The sequence below is a fragment of the Centropristis striata genome, chromosome 3, assembly GCF_030273125.1.
Source record: "Centropristis striata isolate RG_2023a ecotype Rhode Island chromosome 3, C.striata_1.0, whole genome shotgun sequence".
Classification (NCBI taxonomy): domain Eukaryota; kingdom Metazoa; phylum Chordata; class Actinopteri; order Perciformes; family Serranidae; genus Centropristis; species Centropristis striata.
Genome location: NC_081519.1, coordinates 1,090,057 through 1,114,891, shown reverse-complemented (window position 1 = coordinate 1,114,891; position 24,835 = coordinate 1,090,057). Strand labels below are relative to the sequence as shown.

At 33.5% G+C, this 24,835-nt stretch overlaps 2 protein-coding genes across 3 annotated transcripts in view; one reads left to right on the top strand and one right to left on the bottom strand.

Moving 5' to 3' along the window:
- ergic3 (ERGIC and golgi 3) overlaps window positions 1-24,835 on the top strand; it is a 42,017-nt gene that overhangs the window by 12,372 nt on the left and 4,810 nt on the right. Inside the window, exons 7-13 of one of the 2 annotated variants that reach the window (XM_059329976.1) lie at window positions 1-16; window positions 6,767-6,781; window positions 11,931-11,962; window positions 13,591-13,687; window positions 22,402-22,466; window positions 22,680-22,816; window positions 24,504-24,559. The exon at window positions 1-16 is cut by the window's left edge and continues 42 nt beyond it. In XM_059329976.1, the coding sequence (XP_059185959.1) occupies window positions 1-16; window positions 6,767-6,781; window positions 11,931-11,962; window positions 13,591-13,687; window positions 22,402-22,466; window positions 22,680-22,816; window positions 24,504-24,559 (418 nt within the window). The remainder of the gene's footprint in view (window positions 17-6,766; window positions 6,782-11,930; window positions 11,963-13,590; window positions 13,688-22,401; window positions 22,467-22,679; window positions 22,817-24,503; window positions 24,560-24,835) is intronic. The other variant, XM_059329977.1, reaches the window with a different exon arrangement.
- On the bottom strand, window positions 15,557-20,134 carry romo1 (reactive oxygen species modulator 1). The gene is made up of 3 exons (XM_059329986.1): window positions 19,977-20,134; window positions 16,990-17,120; window positions 15,557-15,844 (listed from the first exon to the last, which is right to left on the bottom strand). The coding sequence occupies exons 2-3, from the start codon at window positions 17,118-17,120 to the stop codon at window positions 15,736-15,738; spliced, it is 240 nt and encodes a 79-aa protein (XP_059185969.1). The 5' UTR covers window positions 19,977-20,134; the 3' UTR covers window positions 15,557-15,735.

Genomic DNA, 24,835 nt, shown 5'->3' with positions numbered 1-24,835 from the left:
CAGTCCCACGTCCACGGTGAGTCCTGCTCTTCATCCTCTCTAATCACTCACACAACCATTCAAAGGTTTCTAAACACTCTGTCACACATAATAATAATAATAAATAATAACTTTATTTATATAGCACCTTTCAAAAGCAAGTTACAAGGTGCTGTACAACAGAAATAAAACATATCAAATACAGTTTACTGACAACAACAAAATAAAACAACAAGAAGAAATTACATTAAAAAAAACAACTTGTAAATGAGAAATAAGACATTTGTGGAAGGCTGAATCTAAGTTTGAAATTCCCATTGTCAGACCTATTTCTGATTATATTGAGATTATAATTCATGAGGGCTTTGCTTCACCTCATGGTGCTAAAATAAAGAGTGTTCAGAAACGTTTGAGTGTGTTTTTATCAGTTCCTGTTCATGTATCCACTCATCAGATCCATTTATCCTCCATCAAACCATCCAATCATATCAACTCAGGGCTGCACACCATCATCTCTCATTCTGCAGACATATTACTTCAGTTTTATTCATAGACTGGATATAAATAATGGACGTAGTCACTGTGACGTCACCTGACTGAGAGAAGCTGCTGTTAATTCATGTTAGCATTAGCTGGAGCATTAACTGGGATGTTAGTTTTGGCAAAAAACAAAATGTATCTTTCTTACCTTAGAAAACTGAGCAGCGATTATTATAGTTAACGAAAACTAACGAAATAACGAAAACTAGAATTGAAAAAACATTTTCGTTAACTGAAATAAAAATAAAAACGGGAGTTTTTAAAAAAACGGTAACTAACTGAAACTGTATAACTAAAATTATAGTGAAAATGTCCTTAGTTTTCATCTTTGACAACTTTTTTCATACATAATCCTTTATGGTTGATATGAAATCTATTTCATCTATCTGGTTTTATGACTTAGTAAATTTATTGGGGCTGAGATGGATCAGACAAAGGAAATAAAGGAAACATTTATTGTGACCTTATTGAATCTGGACCCAAAAAATACCCCATTACAAAAAACTAAAACTAACACTAAAACTAAACTAAAACTAAGCATTTTCCAAAAAATAAAACTAATCAAAACTAGCAAACTCACTCTAAAAACTAACTAAAACTAACTGAATTTGAAAACAAAAATTGACAACGAAATTAAAACTAAAACTAATGAAAAATCCAAAACTATTATAACCAAACACTGAACAAGACATTTAATGAACAAAAAGTTCAAATAAACTGTCATTAAGTGAAAATACAGTGAAAGGGTCAAAGTTATGAGACCAAACCGCTAAACGTCCTCTTTTCTATCTATATAACGTTATATATAACTTTATTGACACGTTGCCGTGGATACGCATTGTTCTGCTTCTCTCCGGGTGACGGCTCGCCTTGTCAGTGACCTGTCAATCAAAGGTAGCCCCGCCCCCAAATCATACGATTCTTTATCTTCTATTTTCTTCTAAATGGGGCCATTATTAGAACTATCATCGAATTATCTTGAAGAAGATTTTTCACTAGTGATTTAGACCATAGTGTTGTCCTGAAAAATTGTTTCTGAGGTAATAAATCAAGTCAGAAGTTTTCAAATTTTGCATTGAAACGAATGGGCAGATTTTTTTTGCAGCCAAACTTAGCGCCCCCTGCTGGAATTTATGGTAGAATGCAGCTTAAGGCACTTCCTGGTTGGCCTCCATGCTCAGACCAGGAGGTTGCCGCCTGGTTTTATTTCAGTATTTGTGCACTAAAAATGACATTTTGTCAGTGTGTTGTGCAGTCAGCCCTTCTGTCACACAGGTGAAGGTCAGGCAGCTTTACTTCTTTCTGTTTTCAAACCTCACCGTTCCTATTGACTCGACAGTTTATTCAGTCAAAGTGGAAGCAAATGTTTGAGAGCAGATGTCTGAGTTGAATGAGGCAGGAGGTCAAAGTTCAAGTCTTAGTCATGAACAAACAGATTCCCAGTCGAGTCAAAGGTTTTCAAAATCAGGACTCGAGTTGTTTAAATATGCAGCACCAACGCTGGGATTAGTCTTGTTTTGTTTTTTCAGGTGTATTTATATAGCACCTTTCAAAAGCAAGTTACAAGGTGCTGTACAACAGAAATAAAACAGATCAAATACAATTTACTGACAACAACAAAATAAAACAACAAGAAGAAATTACATTAAAAAAAAAAAAAACTTAAAAAAAAATGTAAAATTCAAAATCACCAATCACAACAAGGTAATCATACAACAGTAATAAAAGGAAATTAAGAGAAGGCCAATCGATAAAAGTGAGTTTTTAAAAGAAAACACATATAAAAACACATAAAAACAGACAAAAAAACCCACAAAAACCTAAAAAAAATTACAAAAAACCCACAAAAAAAAAAAAAAACACATAAAAACACAACAAATTACAAGAAAACCTAATTTTTTTTTTTACAAAAAACACCAAATAATAAAAACACATAAAAACACAAAAAACACACAAAAATAAATAAAAAAAACACACAAAAACACAACAAAACACAAAAAAATAAATAAAAAAAACACACAAAAACACAACAAATTACAACAAAACACATATAAAAACACATAAAAACAGACAAAAAAATGCTGAATACAATTTACAGGTACATCTAAAAAAAATTAGAATATTATGAAAAAGTTCAATATTTTTTGTCAATCATTTCAGAATGTCAAACTTGTATATTATATCTATTATATCTATCTATTGATATATTCTAATTTTATACTGAGACACTGAGTTTAGTGTTTTCATTCTCTCTAAGCCAGAATCATCAAAATTACAAGAAAAACAGGCTTGATATATTTCACTCTACGTGTAAAGAATCTATATAATGTTTGAGTTTCACTTTCTGAAATGATTGACAAGAAATATTGAACTTTTTCATGATATTCTAATTTTTTAGATGTTCCTGTATCTTCTATGTTTGTTCAGTTCAGTTCAGCTTTTTTATTTCGAACATGTGCCAGTAACACAACAAAGTAAACTAAAAAACAAACGAATCCAATTAGAATAATCAAAAAAAAGCTATAATGTGAAGGCAACATGTCTGAAAAGGAGCAGGATGAAGCATAATATGCTTATTTAAACCTTCTCCACTACTGAATTAACATTTTTTTTTCCTAAACATACATATTTACAAAAAAATAGAAAATAAATAGATTAAATGAACAAATACATAATTGTTGCATGTTTTACTGGAAGCAGAAAATGAAGTTAGTTGCAAAAGCTCGTCTTCTGTTCTGAGAAAGGTTTCAAGACTTCTGCAGGCAGGAAATTAATAATAAAAATAAAAAGAATCGATACTTACTAACATTTTCTATCAGTTTGCATCCAGTGATCTGAAGCAGAGAATGCCATGTTGCTTGGTTTAGAAATTAATGATTAAGAAACGAATAAAAATACAAAGATTCCTACTTTTCTGTGGCTTGAATGGATGTTATGTCATTTCTGTGCAGTTATTTGAATTATCTGATTCATGCAACATTCTCTCAGTGAACATTTGTCACATTTAATTTGAAGCTGGTGTCTCTGCCCAGATTCTTTTCTCCCGTCGAGAGTGAAAAAGTCTCAGAAAGCTAATTTATGCTGCATCTGCTCTGACTGGCAGAGTTTTAGTTTTGTTTGTGCATCTGCAAACACTTGAGGAAGATTATTCCAACTCTAGAAAGCACCATCTCTTTCCTCCGTCTCCATTTTTATTCCTTCCATGTGTTTCTTCCTCTTGCTTTTCACTCATTGCCTGTCAGTTTCCATCTGTCATTAGTTTGACTGAACTGTTTCCCCTGCCTGCTAAAACTTTTCCTCATCTGCACATTAAACCAGGGAAGGAAATTAACAGTTCCCAGCCATTAAAAATGCTCAAATAAATCTTCTCAAGCAGCCACTTCATCTGGAAAAGTGCCACAATTTATAGGCTGCTCGCTTCTAATCTGAGCAGCAACAGTAGCCGCCTGCTAAAATGGAAAACCAGCTGGTGGCCGCCAATTTAAATAAGTCTTCAGGCACTCAAGCGTCAGTTTTAAAATGCTGTTATTTGACGCAGGTCTGGCTGATTAAATGGTGCAAGTGGCTGAAGTCTGAGCTGTTAGTTTCCTCCCCTGAACACAGCACCAACCTCTGATTTCTGACTAAATTAATCAGGTTGAATGGAATAAAAACATCTTACGTGGAGTTATATTTGATTGTTTAGCATCAGAAACAAGAGACAAGAATCACTCGTGCTGAGGATTTGACTGTAAATGAGGCCCCGTTTACACGAGGACGCTTACGGGTAAAAACGACAAAATATTTTATCGTTTCGTTTAGACGGTGACGGCGTTTTTGGGGCTTAAAGACGCAAAAATCTGAAACCACCCTCCAAAGTGTAAAAGTGTAATCCTCTCCTCCGTAGCGTGTCGTCTACACTGACAAGACACAAAACTCTGATCTGATCTGCTCACGTCACGTATGTGTTTACGTCACATACATGCTCCAGGACAGGAAATAAAGAAACGTGGGATTATTTCCATGGTGGGACCTTCAAGCTGCTCTGGCAGCTCTAATAAACTTACAGGAGTCTTTCCACCAAATGTCCAGGATATGTACAGATAGTATTAGTGAACAGAGAAGGATCTGGAATTACCTCCATCACATTCTGGATGCAGCGATTGGTGGGAGGAGCCAGACGGCTGTGAACGAGACCTGGGAGATCTAGTGATGGTGGAGAACTTTGTGGAAGGAGTAATGGCAACAAAAAGACACAAAATGACCAAAAAAAAAGGACAAATTGACCAAAAAAGACACAAATTGACCAGAAAAAGACACAAATTGACCAAAAAAATATGCAAAATAACAAAAAAAAGACAGAAAAAAGACACAAAATGACACAAAACAGCCAAAGACAAAAATTGGCCACAAAATGTCCAAAAGAAGACATAAATTGACCACAAAATGTCCAAAAGAAGACATAAATTGACCACAAAAAGACGCAAAATAACCTAAAAAAGACACAAATTGATCACAAAATGACAAAAAAAGACACTAAATGGCCAAAACCAGCCAGAGGGCTTTGGAGGAGACCTGGGAGATCTAGTGATGGAGGAGAACTTTGTGGAAGGAGGAGTAATGGCAACAAAAAGACACAAAATGACAAAAAAAAGACAAATTGACCAAAAAAGACACAAACTGACCAAAAAAAGATGCAAAATAACCCAAAAAAGACAGAAAAAAGACACAAAATGACACAAAACAGCCAAAGACAAAAATTGGCCACAAAATGTCCAAAAGAAGAAATAAATTGACCACAAAAAGACGCAAAATAACCCAAAAAAGACACAAATTGATCACAAAATGACCAAAAAAGACACTAAATGGCCAAAACCAGCCAGAGGGCTTTGGAGGAGACCTGGGAGATCTAGTGATGGAGGAGAACTTTGTGGAAGGAGTAGTAATGGCAACAAAAAGACACAAAATGACAAAAAAAAGACAAATTGACCAAAAAAGATACAAATTGACCAGAAAAAGACACAAACTGACCAAAAAAAGATGCAAAATAACCAAAAAAAGACAGAAAAAATACACAAAATGACACAAAACAGCCAAAGACAAAAATTGGCCACAAAATGGCCAAAAGAAGACATAAATTGACCACAAAAAGACGCAAAATAACCTAAAAAAGACACAAATTGATCACAAAATGACCAAAAAAGACACTAAATGGCCAAAACCAGCCAGAGGGCTTTGGAGGAGACCTGGGAGATCTAGTGATGGTGGAGAACTTTGTGGAAGGAGTAGTAATGGCAACAAAAAGACACAAAATGACAAAAAAAAGACAAATTGACCAAAAAAGATGCAAAATAACCAAAAAAAGACACAAAATTACTGAAAGATGAAAAATGACCAAAAACGATGCAGAATGGCCAAAAAAAGATGCAAAATGGCCAAAGAAAGACAAAAATTGACCACAAAAAGACACAAATTGACCAAAATAGACACAAAATGACAAAAAACACACAAATTGACCAAAAAAAGACAAAAAGTTACCACAAAAAGACACTAAATGACCAAAACCAGCCAGACGGCTTTGGAGGAGACCTGGGAGATCTAGTGATGGAGGAGAACTTTGTGGAAGGAGTAGCTGATGAAAATGTGTGGCGTGAAAACTTCTGCATGCCCAAAGATGCTCTTATGGCTTTAAGTGATGCCGCCTGGCTGCATACAATCACATTTCACACACTTTTGCGTCACCGTATGCAGCAGATTTCCTCCTGAAAACGCTCGTCTAAACCAGGAATAAAAAGTGAAGAGGAGACGCCACTTTAGCGTCTTCTGTTCAGACCGTCCTGGTGTAAACGGAGCCTGTAAATGAGGCTGCAGTTGGAATAAACCAGCCTCATGATCATTCTGATCCCAAACTCCACCCAGTCAAAGTGTTAAACGCTGCGTGATGTGTTCGGGGCTGCACCATCGGCCTGAAAATCATCAAACATGCTATAAAAAAACAATCTGATCCTCCTCAATGAGATATTCTGCTGTTATGTAAAACACTGAGATCATAAATCCATCCGTGTGTCGGAGTTCAGCTTTTAATACTTGCAGATCGAGAGCACAAAAGCCTGAAATGAGTCTTAAAAGCTGCGTCCTCATGCGTCATCTTTAATAAAATGTCAAATCTAAAAGTTGTCAGTGTTGTGCAGCCTCATACACATGAACAGAAGATGTTGTTGTCTACCTGCTGCATCATTTTAGTGACTCTTCTCTCTTCTTTCTGCAGTGCACGCTGTGGAAAGTAAGTCCATCTTTATTTGTAGTTTTTTTCTTTATATAAAGTTTACTGCAGAACAGCTTCACTCCTGTTCACTAACCTGTTGGTGGGTTTATGGGAAAGTTCTGCAAGTATACAATTAGTTTGTATTGTGAATTGAAAATTGCTTGGTTTAGAAGTTTGACTACAGGATGATACTCGTGATGGAGAATCCAGTTTTTTCCAGCAAATTACAACGTTTTTGCAGAATGCATGAATTGACAATTCTCAAATACTTTCAGAGTTCCCTACATACAGTCATGGAACAGTTCTGGTTCATTTTAATGTCTGGTAGAACTAAAGGTACATTTGTTTGGACAAATATAATGATAACAACAAAAATATTTAGAGAAAAAAGTTGCAAATTTACTAGATTAAAGTGGCAAATCCACAAGAAAAAAAGATGCAGATTTAAGAGATTTAAAGTGGCAAATCTGTGCGAAAAAAGTAACAAATTTACGAGAGAAGTGGGAAAAAAAAGCAACTTTTTTCTCGCAGATTCACCACTTTAAATCTCATAAATCTGCGGATTTTTTTCTCGTAGATTCACCATTTTAATCTCGTAAACTTTTTTCTCTAAATATCACCCCCTCCCCCGGGTCCGTATGTTTTTGTTTTTTTACACATTCTGGCAGTATGTAATATCCTCCAATATTCTCTAGGGTTGACATTTGGAATTTGGAGTTTGACTACAGGATGATACTCGTGATGGAGAATCCAGTTTACAAGCTAAATTACAACGTTTTTGCAGAATGCATAAATTGACAATTCTCAAGTACTTTCAGAGTTCCCTACATACAGTCATGGAACAGTTCTGGTTCATTTTAATGTCTGGTACAACTAAACGTACATGTGTTTGGACAAATATAATGATAGCAACAAAAATAGTTATAGTAATTTAAGAGCTGATTTCTAGACATTTTCCATGGTTTTCTTCATAATGATGTTGGTTATTATCAAGAAAAACATGGAAAATGTCTCTTAAATTAGACTCTCATGACTTATTTTTGTTGTAATCATTATATTTGTCCAAACAAATGTACCTTTAGTTGCATCAGGCATTAAAATAAACAGGAAAATGAAGAAATCAAAGGTGGTCTAATGATTGTTTTTGTTTTTGAACATTTCTTGTTCATTTTAATGTCTGGTACAACTAAAGGTTCATTTGTTTGGACAAATATAATGATAACAACAAAAATAGCTGATAAGAGTTTAATTTAACCCTTTATCGGGCAAAGAACCGTATTTGGTAACTTCAGTGGATATCCAAAATAAAAAATAAAAATATTTCGAGAAAAAAAGTTGCAAATTTAGATTAAAGTGGCAAATCTACAAGAAAAAAGTTGCAGATTTAAGAGATTTAAAGTGGCAAATCTGCGTGAAAAAAGTCACAGATTTACGGGAAAAAAGCTACTTTTTTTCTCGCAGATTCACCACTTTAAATCTCATAAATCTGCACATTTTTTTTCTTTTTTTTGCCACTTTAATCTCGTGAATTTATTTCTCACAATATTTCCTCCCTCCCCCAGGTCCATATGTGTTTTTACACATTCTGGACACATATAATGATAACAACAAAAATAATTATAGTAATTTAAGAGCTGATATCTAGACATTTCCCATGGTTTTCTTGATAATAACCAAAGTCATTATCAATCATTGTTTCCTAGCACCACACGACAATTCTACTTCTTAACCCTTTATCGGGCGAAGAACTATATTTGGTAACTTCAGCGGATATCTAAACTGGGTCTCCATGTTTCTCTGTTTGGTCGTAAAACCACATGGATTTATTCCAGATAATCAGTAAAGATCAGGCACCATGACATCTGACCAATCAGTATGATAATAATATAATAATATTAACTTTATTGACCTGGACCTCCAATGTAAAAGTGAAAAATTGAGAAAAAAAATCGTACAAACAGAGTTATTCTTCAGTGACTTGTACGAGGAGAACTTGACTATGACGGCATATTAAGGCCAAGTATGAATAAAAATAAAGAAACGATATTTTGAGAAAAAAGTTGCAAATTTACCAGATTAAAGTGGCAAATCTACAAGAAAAAAAGTTGCAGATTTAAGAGATTTAAAGTGGCAAATCTGTGTGAAAAATGTGACAGATTTACGAGAAATAAGTGGAAAAAAAGAACTTTTTTCTCCCAGATTCACCACTTTAAATCTCATAAATCTGTGCATTTTTTTCTTCTCCTGTATGTAATATCCTCCAATATTCTCTAAGGTTGAAATTTGGAATTTGCAAGTATTTCAATGAGTGTCCTATTAAGGGTTAAAGAACTGTCACTAGCACTTATTGCTGCACTAATGGCTCTCAATAAAAGCGTCTGTTAAATGACTAAATGTCAAGTTCCTTTAGTTGTACCAGGCATTAAAATGAACAAGAAATTGAAGAAAACAATGGTCTAATAATTTTTTCCATGACTGTATGACGAAATACTTACAGATTATTTACACACATGTACATTAAACCGGTAAATGTACCTAAACATAACTATCAGCGTATGATTTGGCAAATAAATTAATTTTGCAGCTGACACTTTCAAGTTACAAATTCTGTTGATGTTGATGTTTTCTGGTCCTTTTGAGAGGTTTCAGCTCCAACTTTTGATCGTCTGATCAGTGTTTTGAATTCATTCACACTGATGCAACAACAGTGTTTTTGGGTAAATAAATCCACTGGGTGTCAGTTCAAAGGCTTTTCATTATTACACACTCCATTTTGATGACCAAAAAAGACACAGAATGACCAAAAATAGATGCAAAAATGACCAAAAAATAACACAAAATTGTCGAAATGGAAACAAATTGACCAAAAATAGATGTAAAAATAGCCGAAAGACACAAAATGACCAAAAATATATGTAAAAATGACGGAAAAAGACACAAAATGACTAAAAAAGACACACAATGACCAAAAAACAGATGCAAAAATGACACAAAATTGTCGAAATAGAAACAAACTGACCAAAATAGATGTATAAAATGACCAAAAAAGACACAAAATGGCCAAAAATACAGTCATAGAAAAAAGTATTAGACCGTTCTTTGTCTTGATCAGACTGAAAATCTGCTTTGTGCAACTCTAAGAAACTTTTTTTTTTAGTATTGTGTATTTGCAGAACTCTACCAGGTTAATAAACGGGAGAATGAAGCTGCTGTTATGTTGAGTGTCTCTGTAGCTGACGGTGGATGGGCTGCAAAATAACTTCAGACATGAAATCTGAATATATTCTTATTGTTGGATAGTTTAGTACTTTTACAAACTTATTTAAATATTAAGTTTTGTGAAACTCGCTCACAAAGTCAACATTTTTAAAAAGCTGCCAGTATTTACTGTAGAGAATAAAGTGGCAGCATGCTGAGGAGATTTTAGATTGTTGAGAACAATTTAAGTGAACCAAATACCTCATTAATGTTTATAAATGCAAACCATATTTAAGAGGTCAAAGGTCATGGGCTGTCACATGCAGCCTCTAACTTCTAACTCAGCTGTTCTCAACCTTGGGGTCGGGACCCCAATTGGGGTCGCGAGATGATTTCTGGGGGTCGCCAAATCATTTTGGAAGTCAGCTCTGTCTCCACTGTGTTAAAGTGTTCATGTGTTAATGTGTTTTAGTCTTTTTGGTCACTTAATGTCTTTTTTTGGTCATTTTGTGTTTTGTTTTTTGGTCATTTTGTGTCTTTTTTTGGTCATTTTGTGGTCAATTTGTGTCTTTTTTGGTCATTTTGTGTCTTTTTTTTGTCATTTTGTGTCTTTTTGGATCATTTTGTGTCTTTTTTTTGGTCATTTTGTGTCTTTTTTTTGGTCATTTTGTGTCTTTTTTTTGGTCATTTTGTGTCTTTTTTGGTCATTTTGTGGTCAATTTGTGTCTTTTTTTGTAATTTTGTGGTCAATTTGTGTCTTTTTTGGTCATTTTGTGTCTTTTTTGATACTTTTGTGTTTTTTTTGTCATTTTGTTTCTTTTTTTGGTCATTTTGTTTCCTTTTTTGGTCATTTTGTGTCTTTTTTTTGTCATTTTGTGTCTTTTTTTTAGTCATTTTGTGTTTTTTTTTTATCATTTTGTGTCTTTTTTTGGTCATTTTGTGGTCAATTTGTGTCTTTTTTGGTCATTTTGTGTCTTTTTTTGTCATTTTGTGTCTTTTTGGATCATTTTGTGTCTTTTTTTTGGTCATTTTGTGTCTTTTTTTTGGTCATTTTGTTTCTTTTTGTGGTCATTTTGTGTCTTTTTTTATCATTTTGTGGTCAATTTGTGTCTTTTTTTGTCATTTTGTGTCTTTTTTGATAATTTTGTGGTCAATTTGTGTCTTTTTTGGCCATTTTGTGTCTTTTTTTGTCATTTTGTATCTTTTTTGATCATTTTGTGGTGAATTTGTCTTTTTTGGTCATTTTGTTTCTTTTTTTTGTCATTTTGTTTCTTTTTTTGGTCATTTTGTTTCCTTTTTTGATCATTTTGTGGTGAATTTGTGTCTTTTTTGGTCATTTTGTTTCCTTTTTTTTGGTCATTTTGTTTCCTTTTTTGGTCATTTTGTTTCTTTTTTTGGTCATTTTGTTTCCTTTTTTGATCATTTTGTGGTGAATTTGTGTCTTTTTTGGTCATTTTGTTTCTTTTTTTGGTCATTTTGTTTCTTTTTTTGGTCATTTTGTTTCTTTTTTTGGTCATTTTGTTTCTTTTTTTGGTCATTTTGTTTCCTTTTTTGATCATTTTGTGGTGAATTTGTGTCTTTTTTGGTAATTTTGTTTCTTTTTTTGGTCATTTTGTGTCTTTTTTTTTTTTAGTCATTTTGTGTCTTTCTGGTCATTTTGTTTCTTTTTTGGGTGATCTGAACTGTGTGTGTGAGATTGTGTTCAGTGAGTGGGGGTCGCAGACAACATGTATGTTAGATTGGGGGTCGCGACTCAAAAAGGTTGAGAACTACTGATCTAACTGACATGAACCTGTGTGACTGAATGAATGGGCAGTAATCAACCACAAACTGATCAATTACTCACATTTCTGTCCTGATCTGTAACTTAACAAACATTTACACTTTACACTTTTTCTTGACTAAATGTGTTTTTAAGCTTCTATAATTAACAAGTTAAGTGATTTGATGTGTTTTTATTTGTTTTCAGTTCACGACCTGCAGAGTTTCGGCTTAGACAACGTAAGTAACTCAACTAATCTTACTTTCTCTATTTTGTGTTTCTGCAACTATTACATTCGATTATTTCCCTTGCTTATTTAAAGATTATTTTGTTCAGAAGTTTGTCTACCTTTAGAAAAATCACTTGAGATAGCTGTTCGGTAATATTTAAAATTGCATATAGTGAGAATATGCAAACATTTCATTCGACAACCCTTAAAGATATGACAAAAAAAAAGATTTTTTTCAATAAAATGTAATCACGTTGCGTTTTAAAGTCTTTTCAATGCAGTGACCTTTCTTTCACAAAAGATCTTTCACAAAAATCAAAAAGCTGGAAATGAAATCACATTTTTTGTGAAATACCTGCTTGTTGCTAACTATTATTATTATTATTAAGACATTTATCAGGGTTGGTACGGCTGCTTGAAATCCTTGAAAATGCTTGAATTTAAATGTTGTATTTTCAAGGTTTAAAAAGTGCTTCAAGGATTTTGGATAAAGTGCTTGTTAATGCTTGAAATTCTTACTGACTATATCCATCTATAGACTATAGATAATCACATGTTCAATGTAAAAATAATGAGTAGCCTATCTGAAATGAAGACCGTTCCTCTTGACCAAAAATAGATGTAAAAAATGACTAAAAAAAGACACAAAATGACCAAAAATTGATGTAAAAATGACCAAAAGACACAAAATTGCAAAAATGACCAAAAAATAACACAAAATTGTCAAAATAGAAACAAACTGACCAAAAATATATGTAAAAATGACGGAAAAAGACACAAAATGACCAAAAATAGATTTAAAAATGACAAAAAAAGACACAAAATTAAAAAAACAGATGCAAAAATGACACAAAATTGTTGAAATAGAAACAAACTGACCAAAATAGATGTAAAAAATGACCAAAAATAGATGTAAAAATGACCAAAAAAAGTCACAGAATGACCAAAAATAGATGTAAAAAATTACTAAAAAAGACACAAAATTACAAAAATAGATGCAAAAACGACCAAAAAATAACACAAAATTGTCGAAATAGAAACAAACTGACCAAAAATAGATGTAAAAATGACGGAAAATGACCAAAAATAGATTTAAAAATTACTAAAAGACAAAATGACCAAAAATAGATGCAAAAATGACACAAAATTGTCGAAATAGAAATAAACTGACAAAAAATAGATGTCAAAATGACCGAAAGACACAAAATGACCAAAAATATATGTAAAAATGACGGAAAATTACCAAAAAAGATTTAAAAATGACTAAAAAAGACACAAAATGACCAAAAAATAGATGCAAAAATGACACAAAATTGTCGAACTAGAAACAAACTGACCAAAATAGGTGTATAAATTGACCAAAAAAGACACAAAATGACCAAAAATACAATCATAAAAAAAGTATTAGACCATTCCTCCTAAAAGTGTAAAACCATCACTAATGGAATGGTTCAGTGAAATCTCCCCTTTTAGTATGTAAGAACTCATCTAAAACATGAAATTTACAACAGGTAAAATAAGATACTGGAAAAGCTTGAAAATGTACCTTAAAGTCCTTGAAAAATGCTTGAATGTGACCAGTGAAAGTGTCTGAACCCTGATTTACAGTCCGTCATCTCTAATCTTTGTGTCCTGCAGATAAACATGACTCACCTGATCAAACACCTGTCGTTTGGTAAAGATTACCCCGGCATCGTCAACCCGCTGGACGAGACCAACGTCACCGCACCACAAGGTCAGTGACCTCATGCTTTTTAATAAGATGCTGACAGGAAAAACGCTAAAATGTTTATTAATAATGAATCATTTTGCCCTGAATCTGAGCTCGTCGATGCTTTGTTCAGCCTCCAAAGTTTCTTTATCTGCTCGTGTCTGTGTGAACGTTCACTCGCCACCAAAAAATTACAACCATTGTCTCCATTAACTGCACATTGAGGGAACAATAAAAGACTCTTCTTTGGTGCATATATAACCAAGGTTCATACACTTTGAGAGGTCAAATTCAAGCACTTTTCAAAGACTTTCAAGGTCCATTTTCAAGCTTTTCCAGGACCTTACAACAGTTGTAAGTTGCATGTTTTAGATGAGTACTTATATGCTAAAAGGGCTAATTTCACTCAATCATACCGATGGTTTTACACTTTTAACAACCAAAAGAACAGTTTGCTAATCTCAATATTCAATGTATTATTTTTTGCATTGAGCATGTTATTATCTATAATGAGATTGCAAGAGAACAGTTTGTTTCTATTTCGACAATTTTGTGTTATTTTTTGCATCTATTTTTGGTCATTTTGTGTCTTTTTTGGTAATTTTTACATCTATTTTTGGTCCTTTTGTGTCTTTTTTGGTCATTTTTACATCTATTTTGGTCATTTTGTATCTTTTGTGGTCATTTTTACATCTATTTTTGGTCATTTTGTTTCTATTTCGACAATTTTGTGTTATTTTTTGCATCTATTTTGTTCATTTTTACATCTATTTTGGTCATTTTGTGTCTTTTGTGGTCATTTTTACATCTATTTTTGGTCATTTTGTGTCTTTTTTAGTCATTTTTTACATCTATTTTTGGTCAAGAGGAACGGTCTTCATTTCAGATAGGCTACTCATTATTTTTACATTGAACATGTGATTATCTATAGTCTATAGATGGATATAGTCTGATTGCAAGAGAAATACAGGAAGAATTTCAAATATTTACAAGCACTTCATCCAAAATCAAAGCACTTTTCAAACCTTGAAAATCAACATTAAAATTTAAGCATTTTCAAGGATTTCAAGCAGCCGTACCAACCCTGAATAACAGTTCCCATGAATATTAATGCACTTTTGCACTAGAGATTGTAAACTACAGATTTGCGCTCACAGGATCGCATTTACTCACATTAGCTGCTTCAGTTCAGGGCTGAATTTACCTGCTGAGAGTTTCACCCAAACAGAAGAAGAGATTTAACCACTGAGGCAAAAATCCTCTTCAGCTTTGACTCCAGTAGTTTTCAACATTTGGACAAGATTTTTATTTGTCAGACCCTTTTTATAACAACTTTATCCGGCTACATTTTGCATCAATGTTGGGATGCAACGATTCTTAATCAAATGGCTAGATTGGGATTTGAGAATGGGGCTGATCAATTAATTGACCAATTTGTTGCTGCATTTAAATGTTTACACTTTAAGTGTAATCCCGGTTCATTTTGAAGATTTGCTTATGCACAATTCTTTAAATAATCAATAACAATTTGGTTAATTTATATCTATTTATTTATTTATGCGTTACATTTTGTTTTACAAAGTAAGGAAAGCAATATTTTAAGTCACAAAAGAATGATTGCAGTCACTTTCACACAGTGAGGCGTTCAACTCTTCAATTCAACAACACTGGTGTCGGTTCAGTTCTCCGGATCATCTGACACCCAAAACCCAACAAATAGTTATTGGGACTGAAAAAGTCTGATTTCCACACCAACATGCAACAATGAAAGGGAAGAAACAGGAAGAGAGACCAATGAAGTGTTGTAGAATTAAACAAAATAAAGAGATAAAACGGGCTTCGTCTGCAGGAGCTAATTTCCTCCAAGATAAATTAGCTGTTTTGCGTCTGAAAGTGCAACACATCCACTCTGAAAACCTTTTGACAAATCTGAACCTTTATTGACAAACTAGCCGGTCTGCAGGATGCTGCTACTCTCTCCACTGACGGAGAGCTGTGGTGGTCGTTATTGGTAAAGTCCCATAGCTGTATCGTTGTTTGGAGGAGGAGGAGGAGGAGGCTCCTCTTCCTCCTCAGCAGCGGATTCCCATCCCGATGGACATAAAGGTGCCGAAGGTCCCTCCACTCTGCAGCATGGTCTTCCCCACTCCTCCCATCAGCTCCCTGCCTCGCATGCCGATCCTTGAGACAGAAAAACAAAACGATTTTAGTTTTTATTTAGTGTCAAACTGAAATGTTTTACCAGTTTGTTTCCCTTCATAATTCAGCTTGACATTGTGTTCATGTCGGCCCGTTTTCTGTTTTCCTGCAACGCTCTGATTGAGTCAGATGTTTTCAAAACCAGGGAAAAACAGCAAAAAGACTGATTTAATGATAAAATATCTTTTTTAACCCATAAATGCCTGTAAAACCTCTGGGCGATTTTAAAATAAACCCCTAAAACCTGAAGTTTTTCTGGAAATTCAACAGAAGTGTCAACACTTCCTACTAAATAATAGATTTTTCAGCCTCTGTAGCAGATAGAAATGAAATTCAAAAAGTATTTGAGAGCTTATACAAATACTACAAAACGACGTATCCGCTTTCCAGGCTTCAATGGGTTAATACTTTATTGCAAGGCTTCTTACTTTCACAAACATAATGAGTCATTTCGTTTTCTTTACAATATTGTACCTTGCATTTTTCCCCCCTTTTTTTCAAGGTATATATTCACAAAGTAAATAACAAAAACATAGGGTAAACAGACGAACATATATACAAGGCAAACTGGTATTCCCCAAATGAGGATCTCCAAGAAAAGTAATAAACAACAAACTAATGACACAAAACAAAAAAAATATGAGGTGCATGTATGCATGTGATAAAATATCTGAGATGTGGAGAATAAGGATGCCAACCATTGCAACTTTTTAATTACTGAGCTATCTTCTGAATTTGCTACATTGCTAACAGAAATATATACAAACATTACCAGTACTGTAGATTAGCAACAACTTACTTGCTTTTTTTCCACTGCAATGTGTCATTTGAGATAGTTTGTAGATATTATGCACATATGTAGAAATGTTAAATGCTCTGAGTCGTACTACAGCTACTACTTGATGATAATACTCATGATAATTGGTAGATTGTAGGAAACAGACAGGTACTTCTGAAGGAATTAAACCCCCAACCACACTCTAGTGCTTTAACACACTGAGCCTCAAACTCAGGGCAAGTTTACATTATTCTGCTCCTGGACTAAACCAGCTGGTCTTAATGAAAACCAAGTCCAAATATGCAGTTTCTGTTTCTATAAACACAGAATAGATTCGGTGTAAAGTTACCTGAGGCAGGAGAAAGTGCCAAACATGGCGCCGGCAGCCATTCCCACTGCAAACCCCATCATGAAGCCCATCTTGACCCGGTCAAAACAGCTGGGCTGGGTCTGCCCATACGGTCCTACGGCAACTGGCATCTAGAGGAGAAAGGACAGACGACAGGTTAGAGATGAGACAGAAGGACCAGTAGAAGAAGAAGTAGTGTGATCTGAGTCATAACAAGAGACTTAGGCCTTTTGTCAATGTCAGTTATACATTTTCCTAAAGAATTCTGAAATGAAGACCGTTCCTCTTGACCAAAAATAGATGTAAAAAATTACTAAAAAGACACAAAATGACGAAAAATAGATGTAAAAATTACCAAAAAAGGCACAAAATGACCAACAGCTTGATGATGCTTTATTAAATGACCTCTAGGCTCTTTGTCAGTGTCAGTTGTACATTTTCCTAAAGAATTTGTTTAAATCAAATTACCTCACAGTAAAAACAAAGGGCCGTGTAATTTTGCTGCATTTACAGGAGCATCTCAATACATTAGAGCAGTAGTTCTCAACCTTTTTGAGTCGCGACCCCCAATTTAACATGCATGTTGTCCGCGACCCCCGCTCACTGAACACAATCTCACACGCACAGTTCAGATCACCCGAAAAAGAAACAAAATGACCAAAAAAGACACAAAATTATCAAAAAAATAAACAAAATGCCCAAAAAAGACACAAAATGACAAGAAAACAAACACAAAATGACCAAAAAAAGACATTAAGTGACCAAAAACACATTAACACATGAACACTTTAACACAGTGGAGACAGAGCTGACTTCCAAAATGAGTTGGCGACCCCCAGAAATCATCTCGAGACCCCAATTGGGGTCCCGACCCCAAGGTTGAGAATAGCTGCATTAGAATATGATGAAAAGTCAATTTCCAGTAGTTCAAGTCAAACAGCCCCAACCAAGTATTGAGTCATATAGATGGAGATACTTTTCAGAGGGCAACATTTCCATATTTAACATACTTTTTAAAATTAAAATTGGTCTTTTGTAATATTAAAATGTCTTTGAGTCACTGAATTTTAGATCTTCATTAAACGTAAGCCATAATCAGAATAAATTAAGTAAATGAAGACGTGTTTTATTTATTCTGTGTGTAGTGGATCTATATAATGTGCTATTCCCACTTAATGAAAAAAATAAACTTTCCTATGATATTCTAATTTATTGAGCTGCACCTGCAGATACCATCGACAGAATATACATAAAGGGAGTTATATATAATAATAATATATATAATATAATAACGACTCTGTAGCTCATATTGGCCTCAAGAAAAGTGAATATCCAAGCTTTCTAGTAAACTGTCTTTGTAGCTAGTGTATGAATAATCAACAAGTTAACTGTGTAATACAAAAGGAGAAATATAGATCTATAAAAATCTGAGTTGAGAGGTAGCAAGATGCCCCCCGTCCCCCTCTAAAATTCTAACTTATTATAAGTTTGAAGTATTCCTGGAGCTTTTTATCTTACAAACTATAAGAACTTTAATACAACACTACCTTGGTGCATTTCAATGCATCAACCACACCCTCAAAACATTTATATTTTTAGTATTATATAGACTTTCTGGAGTGTTTTACTGCAGACCCATGGCATTCTGGAAACCTGCTTTGAATGATTTGGATCTCTGGCGCTCTAATATGTGAAAGAAATCCTGATTTTTGATGTTTACCTTCTCAAAAGTCAGACATTTGACCTTTGTATGTAGCTTTTTTATGATGCAACTAGTCCATACTGGAGATTTAATGATTAAAGTTACTCATCTGACAATCAAAACTAGCACTAACACTGCCTTCAGCTAAGGCAGGGATTCCCAAAGTGTGGTGCGTGGACCCCTGGGGGTGCGCGAGATGAAAAATGTAATGGCGGTCTGATAATTACACAATTACATTTTTTCCCCCCACACAATAAAGACGTGTTATTAATTAATTAATAAATACAGGCTATTCAATTTTGTGTCATTTTTTGTTCATTTTTGCATCTATTTTGGTCATTTTGCATCTATTTTTTGGTTGTTTGGTCAATTTGTGTCTATTTTGATCATTTTGTGTCATCTTGGGTCATTTTTGCATCTATTTTTGGTTGTTTTGTGTCCTTTTCTGTCATTTTTACATGTATTTTTGGTCAATTTCAAAATGCACTTCATCTTATAATGAAGCGTAGAAGAAGTTATCTTCTTCCATTTCCTCTGAAAAGTGATTATTTTATTATATGTGTGTTCTGGACATTTGAGCATGATTAAACATGCCTCCTTTAATATGGCTATTATATTATATATATATATATATTATATAATTATATTATATTATATATATATATATATATATATATATATATATTAAAAGGCTACCTGCTTTGAATGATTTGGATCTATGGCGCTCTAATATGTGAAAGAAATCCTGATTTTTGATGTTTACCTTCTCAAAAGTCAGACATTTGACCTTTGTATGTAGCTTTTTTATGATGCAACTAGTCCATACTGGAGATTTAATGATTAAAGTTACTCATCTGACAATCAGAACTAGCACTAACACTGCCTTCAGTAAAGACATTTGGTGTTTAAGCTGCTGTTAATGATTCATTCTGTCGTTAAGCCCTGTGACGTTACTTTAATCAATGTTGTTGCATTAGCTAGTAAGCTAGGCTAACGTTAGCTAGCAACTTGTGTTAATATAAAGAAAGATAAAAACAGCAGTTTGGTGTTATTACTTTCTCAAAAATGATAATCATAAATCACCACATAACAGCTCATTAATCATGTTAATTCTGTTAATTGAACTCTTGAATCCAAAACCAGATGGTTTGTTGTGTTAGCTTAGCATGCTAACATGCTGCTAACGTCACTGGTGGCCTTGACAGTTAAACACAACGCGGTTTAAACGTTAAACTGTCGCTTTTTATCAAAACATTCCGGAGAATCAGTGTGAAATGAGCCTTACCTTGGACTATGTGTTTATAATAAGGTGGTTTTCTGGTTCCTGAGTGCAGGATGGTCCTAGTTATGAGCACAGCTGCGTTTAAACGTCCTAGTAGCAAACCTCCATAACCGGATAGCGGAAGAGAGAGACAAGGAGGCGGAGCAAGAGGAGCCGAGCCCCGGGGAGAAAGAACCAGCAGCGCCCCCCGGTGGACGGGTTTAGTACTGCAGTTAGTTAATACATTAGAACAGGGATTCCCAAAGTGTGGTGCGTGGACCCCTGGGGGTGCGTGAGCTGCTGCTAGGGGGTGCACAAGATGAAAAATGTAATGGCGGTCTGATAATGACACAATTACATTCCCCCCACACAATAAAGACGTGTTATTAATTAATTAATAAATACAGGATATTCAATTTTGCGTCATTTTTTGTTCATTTTTGCATCTATTCTTTGGTTGTTTGGTAATTTTTACATGTATTTTTTGTCAATTTGTGTCTATTTTGATAATTTTGTGTCATCTTTGGTCATTTTTGCATCTATTTTTGCTTGTTTTTGATCTTATAATGAAGCGTAGAAGAAGTTATCTTCTTGTTCTTGTATCATTTTTCCAGCCTGTGTTATGATGACGGGGTTGTGTTCACTCCACGCTCATTTAAATTTGCTGCAATTTTTGTTCAACGCAGCTCAAATATTATAACATTTTCCCAACTGATCTGCTTTCTGCCTCTGATGCTGAGCCTGTCATCATCCTCCACCTTTAATATGGCTATAAAAAATCGTATTGCATTTTGTTTTTTTGAAATTTTTTGATTGGGGGTGCGTCAACCCGGTTGGGACATAGAAGGGGGTGCACGGCTAAAAAAGTTTGGGAACCGCTGCATTAGAATATCATAGAAACGTTTATTTATATCAGTAATTCAATTCAAAAAGTGGAAATAACACATTATATATTGCCATTACACACAGAATGAAACATTTCATGTCTTATTTTATTTAATTTATTCTAATTATTATGATTGCGTTTTACATTTAATGAAGACCATCACTGGCTTTTAACTCAACATGAGCCTTTTATTTGCTCTGTTTTATTTTTTGTTTTTATTTGTTCTTTGTGGCTTTTTAAAATTAAGATTAATTTTAAAATTGAGATTAATTTTAAAACCCACTATTATTTACTGTTTTTTGTTTTACCCAGCATGAGACTCGCTTTGTTTTAGTTAGTTTGTTAGTTTGTTTTAAATTTGAATATTACAAAATAATCAATAAAGGAATATAAGATAGAATAAGATATTCCTTTATTGATTCCGCATGGGGGAGTACAGAGTGAAACAGATAAGGTAATAAAAATAGAATAATAAAATGTAATAGAATAAAGATTTAAAAAAATTATACTAGATAGTATAAAAAAAAATACAAACAAACAACCAAGACCAAACTAAAAAACTACTAGTGCAAACATGTTAAAGTGGCAGTGAATTAGAGAACATACAGGATCATCTCAATATATTAGAATAAGATGAAAAATTAATTTTTAACATTTACATATTAAACATACTTTTTAAAATTGGTCTTTTGAAATATTCAATTTTTTTGAGACACTGAATTTTAGGTCTTCATTAAATGTAAGCCATAATCATTGTAATTAGAAAAAATTAAATAATTTAAGACATGAAATGTTTCATTCTGTGTGTAATGGATCTATATAATGTGTTATTTCCACTTTTTGAATTGAATTACTGGCATAAATAAACTTTTCTATGATATTCTAATTTATTGGGATGCACCTGTAGAGAATATGGCACATTAAATTAAATTTTAAAAAGCAGCTTGAGTGTTCATAGTGCAGTGGTAGTCAATGATTGTTTAGCTTCCTTTTTCAAATATTTTTTTTGAGCCAAAGAATATATTATACATACATATATGTTGTTGTTGTGTTGATGCGCATTTTCATTTATGTATATTCACAAATATAAACCAGATGATATAAAGGTATAAGGTTTTTAATGTGAGACTATAACAGCATCAAAAATTAGCAAAATACAACTGGAAATATTTATATATAAAAATATATTATATTTATGTATTAATTATGATTTATATATATATATAGAGAGAGAGAGAGAGATTGTATGTATATATATATATGTATATAGATATATTTATATATATATATCTCATAAAAGGATATCTGTTCTGTAAAAGAAAACAAACAATATTTCTCTCAAATGTGAGTAGCATTGTAAAGTAACACTGTGAAGTGATAATTGTTTGTTCTGTTATGTTTGATAATACTTGTTACTTTAAATTATTTTTCTTATTTCCAGCTATTTCATCTTGACCTCCTGTTTTCTACTGTTCAGTACATCAGAGATTATTAACAACCTGTTGGTCTCAGGTGTGTGTGTGTGTTTTAGTTTTAACACAGATTTTGATTCTCTCCTCACAGCATCAATGATGTACCAGTATTTTGTGAAAATTGTTCCAACCATCTACGTGAAAACTGATGGAGAGGTGAGTTCATTTTACATTTTGTATCATTTTCTTTTCATAACATTATCTATAGTTTCTTCTTCAGCTTTTAGATGAATCTTAAACAACATGTTGTGGGTTTGTCACACTTTAATTCCTCTAAATTAAATCTGAAGTTTAATTGAGGGCCGTACATTAACCTGTAATCCTTCTCATCGCCCTAAAACAGTGTTTTATTGTCTTTTTTCCCCACAGGTGGTAAAAACAAATCAGTTCTCAGTCACCAGGCACGAGAAAGTAGCCAACGGGCTAATAGGAGACCAGGGGCTGCCGGGAGTCTTTGTTTTATATGAACTGTCACCCATGATGGTTAAATTCACAGAGAAACACAGGTAGGAGAAGCTTTCATTATAAAAAGTGACTTTATTAGCCTCTTATTTAAATGTTCCTTTGGCTCCAGTGATGTTTTAATTAATGTCTTAATTCTCAGCTCTGATACCAAATGCATCTTATGCAGCTGAGCTTTGTTCAAACTCTCTAAATATAGTTTATAGTAACAAACTAGTTGTAGAGATAGTACATTTTCTTGGTTAAACAAGTTTAATAATTCAGTTTAAATTGACCTTCTCAGTGTTTGTCTGAGGGATCTGTTTCAGTATTGTCTTGATGTTTGGACAAAAACTGTTGGCTTATATAACATCTGATTCATTTTTTATGCCTAAATATTGAAATCTGAGAGTGAAAGTGATACAAAACATGGTGAAAAAGAAGGGGTCTTTTGTGTTTGAATACTCCATTCAGTGTTTGGAAAGATTTTGGAAGAACCTGCTTAGGAAAAACAACCGGACACTAAATTAATAATTAAAATATTAGTAAAAAATGGGGAATTTAAAGGGAGAATGGTTTTAAGTGACATTTAAAGGCAATATAATGGTTCAAGACATATATTTACTTGTCACATCTCTATGGAGGAAGCACAGAATTGTTGATTAATCCATTTAGGTCTAAAACGCCTGTAAAAACGCCTGTAAAACCTCTGGGAGATTTTAAAAAGAACCCCCTAAAACCTGAAGTTTTTCTGTAAATTCAACAGAAGATTTTTCAGCCTCTGTAGCAGATAGAAATGAAATTCAAAAAGTATTTGAGAGCTTATACCCGTGGCTTTCATACGAAGTTGAGTTTATTTGTCCAAACCTTCAGTAAAGTTTTTAAAAAAATCAACAAACTCAGCAAATGTTACATTTGACTGAATAAAAAATTCTATGCATAATACTAATACATGCCCATTAGCAAGATGCAAACATGATATGACCATTGGAAGAAATAGACATAGTTCTCATTAGCCTACTCCTAATAAAAAAATAATAATTATCATCATAATAATAATAAATAATATTAATACATTGTATATATTGCACTTTTCAGGGTACTCAACGACGCATAAAGTAATATAAGACATAAACAGTCATGATTTCTTATATCATCATCACAATCAATTAGCCTATTATTATTATTAATATTAATATATTATTAATAATATTATTATTATCTCCAGATGGCCACAAATCTGTCTGTTCTTTGGTGAAAATATGTCGTCTAAAAACATATTCCTCATCCATAAATGCCGGTCGATTGGTTCCGAGGGTTCAAAGTCCAGATCAGCAATAAAATCATCGGCGCTGTTTTCATCAGATCTCTTCCGTCACTTCCTGCTGAGCTCCTCCGCTCATAGATATATATACATATAGATATATATAAATATGCCTCCGCTATAGTCGTCTTCCTCCATGATTTAAAGTTCTGGAAAAGTCCCATGATGCATTGTGACACTCCCGCATGTATTCTGATCATGATTCTGATGCATTTCATTGGCCAAGAGACCGAAAATAGGTGGAAAAAAATACAAATACTACAAAATATCCGCTGTCCCGGCCTTAATGGTAGAATATCACAACACGCTCCCGGTTCCAATGGTAGAAATGTGGTAATGCTTTCCCGGCGTCAATGGGTTAAAGAAGAATATTTTTTAAATCTTATTGCTGAACTAATATTTCCTCTCTTCTCTCTCTGTCTGTTCAGATCATTCACACACTTTTTAACAGGAGTTTGTGCCATTATTGGAGGAGTATTTACAGGTCAGTCCCTCTTCATCATCTGATTATTGTTGTTACCTGATAATATGCTGCAGAATTAAATGTTGAGATCAATAGAAATTGGATGAACTGTGACTCTGGTCTCGCTGCAGTGGCCGGCCTGATCGACACATAAAAACACACACAAAAAACACATAGAAACACACAAAAAAATTACAAAAACACACATAAAAAACACATAGAAACACACAAAAAAATTACAAAAACACACGTAAAAAACACATAGAAACACACAAAAAAATTACAAAAACACACGTA

Bases quoted from the DNA above. Each gene is read 5' to 3' on its own strand.
- romo1 (XM_059329986.1), bottom strand. From the start codon at position 17,120: ATGCCAGTTGCCGTAGGACCGTATGGGCAGACCCAGCCCAGCTGTTTT. The intron at 15,845-16,989 runs GTAACTTTACAC...TTCTGTCTCAAG, and splicing joins GGCACTTTCTCCTGCCTCAG to GATCGGCATGCGAGGCAGGG.